The 7,631-nt window shown below is 34.8% G+C and overlaps 1 protein-coding gene across 1 annotated transcript; it reads left to right on the top strand.

The window, feature by feature from the left end:
• The first annotated feature begins 1,196 nt into the window (after window positions 1–1,196).
• LOC108202346 (serine/threonine-protein kinase PBL34) lies at window positions 1,197–6,860 on the top strand. Its single transcript, XM_017370730.2, has 6 exons — window positions 1,197–1,973; window positions 4,249–4,580; window positions 4,714–4,849; window positions 5,066–5,202; window positions 5,277–5,400; window positions 6,094–6,860. The coding sequence occupies exons 1-6, from the start codon at window positions 1,784–1,786 to the stop codon at window positions 6,618–6,620; spliced, it is 1,446 nt and encodes a 481-aa protein (XP_017226219.1). The 5' UTR covers window positions 1,197–1,783; the 3' UTR covers window positions 6,621–6,860.
• Window positions 6,861–7,631: the final 771 nt, after the last annotated feature.

Raw genomic sequence — 7,631 nt, 5'->3', positions numbered from 1 at the left:
TTTTTACTACATATATACTTCCTCCATCCTAGGCATCAATTATATACGATTTTTTCACTTGTCGACACAAATTTTAAGACTCTTATAAAATATATTTCTATAACTTATTTTTAAAATTTTCATTTTTTATAAAAATATAAATTCTATGTTTATATAGAAAAATAAAATTTTAAAAATAAATTGCTGAATTATATTTTATTAAAGTATCAAAAATTTTAAAAATAAGTTGCTGAACTATATTTTAGAATTAATGACACTTTGTACCCCCTAACTTTGGCCCAAAAACAGTTTAGCACCTTAGACTTTGAACTTTGAGATGTTGCAATCGATAGTTTACAATCTCCTGCAATGTGTAACCTCTGCTAACTTTTCCGTTAAAAAAAGAGTTAACGTTAAGTGGTAGAAGGGTATGCTAGTAAATGCATGCATGGCAGAGTGTATTTAAATAATATATATTTAAATATTTAGTTATAATATTAATCATTTAAAAAATAAAATTATGTTGTTATAAAAAATTTAAATTTATAAAACTTGAGAGGTAACAGTGTGTATATTAGTTTTTTCTAACAACTATTTTACCTCCTGTGACCCCTCAAAATTTATGTATTATATTTTGAAATTATTTCTGAACACACACAATGATAAAAAATTAACATAAATTTTAAAATATTATAAATTTAAATTTTTTATCACAACATAATTTTATTTTTTGAATGATTAATATTATAACTAAATATTTAAATATATATTATTTAAATTCACTCTGCCATGCATGCATTTACCAGCATACCCTTCTGCCACTTAACGTTAACTCCGTTTTTGAAGGGAAAAGTGACTGTTTTTTAATGGAAAAGTGAGCAGAGGTTACACATTGCAAGAGATGTAAACTATTGATTGCAACCTGTCAAAGTTCAAAGTCTAGGTGCTAAACTGTTTTTTTGGCCAAAGTTAAGGGGTACAAGATGTCATTGACTCTATATTTTATTAAAGTTAAAATATGTGTTGCGTCCCGGTGCCCTGTACAAATATAGCTGGGACGGAGGAAGTAAAATTCTTTAAAAAATTTAGTTATCGAAAATTTGAGATTAATTTAATATTTTGGTCAGCTCTAACAAGGATATTTTGGTCCGTCTATCACATTGCCCGTATTCTCCGGGCAGCTGTAAATCACTTTTGATAGTCTTCGATTCTGTGTTTTAAAAAAGTGGGAATGATAATTATTCATCCTTCATACATTTCATTTCTGAAAAAAACACACACAGCTGTGTGTATTTGTGTGTGCATATAAATGATGATTTTATGAGCTTTCAAGGGGTTAGATTGTGTCAAAATTGAATCTTTTGGTGAGTTGCAGACACCCACTAAGCACTTATTGAAGTTAAATACATGTATGAGACAGCTTGCACTATGTGTAATGTGCTTATTTAGGTGATCTGAATCTGCTTATATTTTCTTTTGGTGCTTAAAGATTGAATCTTTATGTGACATCTTGAATTGGGTTTGTGTTATTTGTGTGATATTTTGTGGGTTTTTGAGAAAACGGTTGGTGGGTGTTTCTTGAAGTCAAAAGTTGCTGCTTTTTGATGTTTAGGCTTGTTTTGGGCTTGTTTGAGGGGTGGTGGAGGGGAGTTTGATCTTTTTTGAGGTGATTTTTGAGCTGGGGTTTCGATTTTGCTTGTCGAATCAAGGAGGATATTCTTGGAAGTGAAGGGCTTGTAGGTGATTTTGGGCTTTGGGTTTTTTTTTGATGATATCAGGATTTGATCACAAGAGTTCTTGACAAATGGGATTGAGTGGTGGTGATGGTGTTAAGGTAGAGACTAGTGAAGTGGGGAAATTGAAGGATCGAAAGAAGGATAAAGGGAGTGATGTTGAAGATATTGGATGTTGGACTAAGTTGAGGTTCATTGGCAGTTGTATTTCATCAAGATCTAAAGTTGATAATTCTATCAGTGGCATTACTACTAATTGCGGTAATTCCTTGAAGTACAATCTAAGTGTTAGCTATGTTTTAGATTGTATCATAATCTAGTGTATGAATTTAGGTTGTTATCTTTTCCATATATAGTTGGTATTATTGTTTTTTGTGCCATATTTGCTATTATCTTTACCGTAAATTCTTGTTTTTTAATTTTTTTTGGTCATATTGACTCTTGCATAGAATGTGATCAAGTTCCATTTGTATAACTGAATATACGGAAAGGAAGTGCTGAAAATGAAATTCAATATGTTCAGTAGGATATTAGTGACAAGCTTTGATGTTTCGAGGAACCTTTCGTTATAGAGTAGTTTGTAAGTGAATAAAACCACCGTCTATGAACCGGCGGACGGGAGGAAGAGACATATTTAGAAAACATTGAGGTACCAGCATTTATAACGTTAATACTGTGTCATATAGTAACATAGTAGGTACAGTGTGTCCTGATAAGGACCACTATCTCTTTCCAGTTCCTTAAACTCTTAATTTTGTTTATTTCTTACCATGGAGCCTTGGTTTAGTTACATCTATTTAATTAAAAAACGTAGAAGCAGGCAGAGGGTCGGTCCTCGCTGTAAGAATTAAGGCCCAAATTTTGTACGGGCCTGAAATTATTGAATCCCACATATGTATGTAACGTCTCTGTTTATATAGATATCAGAACTCTGTAAATTAAATTTGGTCAAAGCCCACTTCAGCACAGGGCTGCGGGCTGTCCCTGCTTAGAAAAGGCTCTAGTCCACAATAATCTCGTTCTTTCTAGAACCATTCATCATATTTCATTTCTGCATAAAAATTCTTAACGTGACATTCCTCTTTCTCAGTACAAAAGATGAACTGAAATCATGTCTGCAAATATATGCAGTCACTTAGCTGTATATATATTGTTCGAATCAAGCACTTGATATAATGAATTAAAGGCTAATAGGATTGGATCCATTTCTTAACAACTTCTAATGCATTTGTAATAATGACACTTCCCCCTGCAAAACACTTGGTGTCCGCTCCAAAAGGTGCAAGGAGGAGACAGATTTATGTGTCTATAATACCAACCCAAGAATATAATCTGTTGTGGGTCTAAGTAATATACGAAGGGGTCATGCTCAGAGAAGCTGAGCCGACTTCAACTTCATAGACTTGGATCCCCAATTCTCCCTTAGTGGATCCATTGTTAATTAGAGGGCCGCTGCCTTTTGATCGAACGGGAATTAGATCAATGCTGTGTCCTTCAATTGAAATCCTTCGTTAGATCTGATTATTGTCTGATCCAGGAGACAAAAATGAGGGCTGAAGTTGATGTAATTAAAAAAAGATGACCCCTTCATCATTAATTAGGCTCACAGGAGGCTAGGTTCTTGGATTTGTATTAGAAGTATATATGTAAGTCCAAAAATCTAACAGGGCTACTTAAAAAAAATCACGAGATGATACTTTCTAAAGGACATTATGTCAATTAAGAAGCAACTATTTGAAATCCTCGATCTACGTGCAAATTATTTAAGGGGGTTCACAGATTCAAGATTGTGGCATCATCAGAATTTAAGTCCAGCCACATTCAAGGACACTACTTATATTAGAAGTTTAAAGACTACTTTTTAGAGTGCTAAGACATGCTTAAATTGTGTTTGTTGTGGCTCCCAATTATAATTTGCAAATACTGACCGAGTTTACTACATCAGGTAATGGCCTTCTGAGAAGTACTTGTAGTCCATCTTGGTAAAGTTTAATTTGTCAATGTTATAAAAGTATCTAAATATCTAAATAAATACAAAAAGTTAAATACCTTGTGCTTTCTGAATTTTGATTTGTCTTGTCTGCTGAAATCTAGAAAATTTTAACTTTGTACGATGAAGAAGCTGTATAAGCATGTTATGAATATGCTTTTTTTTTTTTCAAAAAATAAAATTGTGATTTTTTTGGCTTATTACTATTGTCAGTACCTTCTGTTATTTAAGTTTACATATTTAGGGGGCATGCCAAATAATTCATGTTTTTCTGATGGGAACAATAACTATTAAATTCTTTGAATGGTTTATACACACACTTGCTTGCTACTTGTTCAGTAGATGTCGATATATGTACTCCCTACTTCTAGAGGAAAAGAACAGAAAACCATTAATTTTCTTGTTCAATGCCTTGTACTTTGTTCAGATCTTTAACTTCGATGTGCAACAGAATGTTTGTGGTTTTAGTACTCTGTGGCTTATCTGCGTTGATATTTCTTGTATACGTGGATTAAAGTCCTGATATGTACTTGTGTGTGCCTGCAGAAAGTAAATCCATAAATGAGACCACCAAAGACCAACCACCACCAGTAATCTCATCAACTACAACTAGTATCGCAGAAAGTAATTCATCCACTTCAAAACTTGAAGATGAACTTAAAGTTTCTTCTCGACTTCTTAAGTTTGCTTTTAATGATCTTAAGACGGCAACAAGAAATTTTAGACCAGAGAGTCTTCTTGGTGAAGGTGGTTTTGGATGCGTTTTCAAGGGCTGGATTGAGGAGAACGGTACTGCGCCAGTGAAACCAGGTACCGGGCTCACTGTCGCTGTAAAAACCCTCAACCATGATGGACTTCAGGGTCACAAAGAATGGGTGGTATGATCTTCATTTATCTGTATCTCTAATGGCTAATTTTTTCTTGCTATCTTTCTCCTGCTTTTATCTCTTTGGATTTTACTTTCCCCATAATTTAGCAAAGAGGTATATTGTTTGTCATCTTATATGGCAGGCTGAAGTAAATTTTCTTGGCGATCTCATTCATCCAAACTTGGTGAAGCTAATTGGTTATTGCATTGAAGATGATCAGCGGCTGCTGGTATATGAATTTATGCCACGGGGAAGCTTAGAAAACCACCTCTTCCGGAGTAGGTTATCTTTACTTGTTAATTGTTATTGATCCCTTCTCAGAGTTGGATTGACTAGAAAAGTTCTTTACTATCATACCTAATACACTTTATTACTGTTGAGCGCTTAAATTTTTGATTACTGGCTTGAAGTTCAAGGCATCTGATGTCCCCTATTTGAATCTCAAGTGTATGCTCTGTTATGCAATCTCTCAAAGTACCTTAACTAATGTGTAGGAGCGTTGCCTCTTCCATGGTCTATCAGGATGAAAATTGCTCTTGGTGCTGCAAAAGGTCTTGCTTTTCTTCATGAGGAAGCAGCAAAGACAGTTATTTATCGCGATTTCAAAACTTCAAACATTCTACTAGATGCAGTAGGCACCAATACTTGTGCATTTTTACCTTGCCTATGAAATATTTAAAATTCTAATGATTCCCATCTTTATAGGAATACAATGCTAAGCTTTCTGATTTTGGTCTTGCCAAAGATGGTCCAGAGGGTGATAAAACTCATGTATCGACCCGCGTGATGGGAACATATGGTTATGCAGCTCCAGAGTATGTGATGACAGGTAAGCGTCATTGGTCCATTATATAATTGATAAGCTACCTGTAGTGTAGTCAGGCTCATGCAACATTGACTATTCTTTCATTTCACTTATTGAAGTCAGTGAAAGCCATCTCACCTAAAGCGACAAACATCCTTTCCAGGATTCTTGCTTTAGTCTGCAGTCTGCACTACAAAATTTTATAATTCCTGTATTTTGACTCAGCCTGGTGGTTTTTTTTTTGTCCATTTTTCTTGTGCCTTTTACCTTTGAAATACTGTATGCTGATAATTTTTATAAACTTTAGCCTTTCTTAAACTACAGTGGCGACACAAGGATCCCCAACCATGACCTTTCCTTCCTTCTGCCAATTATGTTTTATACAGCATATATTACTTGTCGAAAATTGATTATACTGTGCTGTGGATTATATTTAGTGAGTTTGTAAAGATGTTCATCACATGCTATATCTGTTTATTCAGCGGTAGATATTATTTAATTCCTCGGCAGAATTTGTTGCTAGTAATTAATTGACTTGAATTGTTTAAAACATTTGCGCATTATTTCTTTTTAAGGGTATATTCTAATGTACACAGGAATTTCTACAAATTCATGCGGAACATATATTGGTAACTTAGGCACGTGATGTACGGACTATAATTTAAATTTCACAGGAGCACTTCTTTTACTGATAAGATTTTTTGATCTTTGGTTTAGGACATCTCACATCAAGAAGTGATGTATACAGCTTTGGGGTGGTTCTACTTGAAATTCTGACTGGTAGAAGATCAATGGACAAGAACCGTCCAAATGGTGAACATAATCTTGTGGAATGGGCACGGCCTCATCTAGGAGAGAGGAGAAGATTTTACAAGTTGATAGACCCTCGCCTTGAAGGTCATTTCTCGATAAAAGGTGCACAAAAAGCTGCACATTTGGCTGCTCGGTGCCTTAGCCGGGACCCAAAAGTCAGGCCTTTAATGAGTGAAGTTGTTGAAATCATGAAGCCTCTACCAAACCTTAAAGACATGGCTAGCTCATCATACTACTTTCAGACCGTCCAAGCCGACCGAACTGGATCGAGCCCAAATACCAGAAATGGGTCGAATGGCGTTAGAACACCGGCAGGATCATTTTCAAGAAATGGCCAGCAGCACCCAAGGAGCCTCTCAATACCTAACGGTTCTCATGCTTCTCCCTATCATCATCAGTTCCCGTCGCCAAAACCTCAAGGTAAACCGTAGCTAGCATTTGGTTGGGGAATATCTGCTTCTTCTCCACTTGCACTGTACTATTTTTCTTTCTCGGTTATAAGATATATATTTTGTCGGCCCATTTGCAAAGAATCGGAGGAATGCTTGAAGATGTTGATGCTAGATCTAGAGTAACCACTCCTATCTAGTGAAGGAGATTGTAATGGAAGAGGAACTGAAGGTCACTGAAGTAATTTATTTTGTTTGAAAAGATTACCTCTTTGTATCTAACCATTTTTTACGGTCCACAATATTTTTACCCATCATTAACAAGATTATCATCGACGACCAATTTTCTGATCAGGCAGGAGGATGAGTTCACAGGTATGCTTAATTTATCTATGATTAAAGTTGATCTTCCTTGATTTGTCTTGAGATAAAAGATATTCTGGTAAGAATAAGAATCCCTGGCATATCGTAGACATGTTATATTATAAAGCAGATATAGTGCTCGTTGACAATAGTTTGTATTCACAAGTGCAAACATCACGGATCAAAAGAATCAAGGATCTGTTAAGAATCTTGCCTCTTGGCTCTCCCCATGTCCAAAGATCATGTCCCCTTGGTTTTTCACACTTGGAATCTGTGATGCTAAAATACTCTTTGCTCTCCCATGTCCAAAGATCATATCCCCGCTTCGTTTTCGCATACTTCTGGAATCTGTTATACTAAAAGTATGCACATGTTCTGGCAAAAAAAAAAAAGTATGAACATGCAGAACCTGTTTGGCTGAGTTTAAAACTGTGACTTACAACTTAACGAAGTCACGTGATAAGCTTGTTTAGGTAATTTTAACTTACTAATGACTTATGAGTTATTAAAAATATAATAATAAAAATAAAAATGATTAATAAGTAATTATGATTTATGAGTATTTATTATCAATTTTAAAAAATAAAAATGAAGTTATTGAAAAAAGTTTCAAATTAACAACTAACGTCTAACTTTAAGTCAGCTTCTGGGTTGTTAAACAAATAAATATTTTTCAGTTTCAAGTCAGAA

Source organism: Daucus carota, chromosome 9 (genome assembly GCF_001625215.2).
Source record: "Daucus carota subsp. sativus chromosome 9, DH1 v3.0, whole genome shotgun sequence".
Taxonomy (NCBI): domain Eukaryota; kingdom Viridiplantae; phylum Streptophyta; class Magnoliopsida; order Apiales; family Apiaceae; genus Daucus; species Daucus carota.
Note: the sequence above shows the minus strand (reverse complement) of the source record. Positions and strands in the feature narration are given on the sequence as shown.

What these genes read in the sequence shown, in the direction of transcription:
- LOC108202346 (XM_017370730.2), top strand. Translation starts at nt 1,784, where the DNA reads ATGGGATTGAGTGGTGGTGATGGTGTTAAGGTAGAGACTAGTGAAGTG. An exon ending in AGAAAACCACCTCTTCCGGA is followed by an intron (nt 4,850 to 5,065) that starts GTAGGTTATCTT and finishes ACTAATGTGTAG; the next exon opens with GAGCGTTGCCTCTTCCATGG. An exon ending in TCCAGAGTATGTGATGACAG is followed by an intron (nt 5,401 to 6,093) that starts GTAAGCGTCATT and finishes TCTTTGGTTTAG; the next exon opens with GACATCTCACATCAAGAAGT.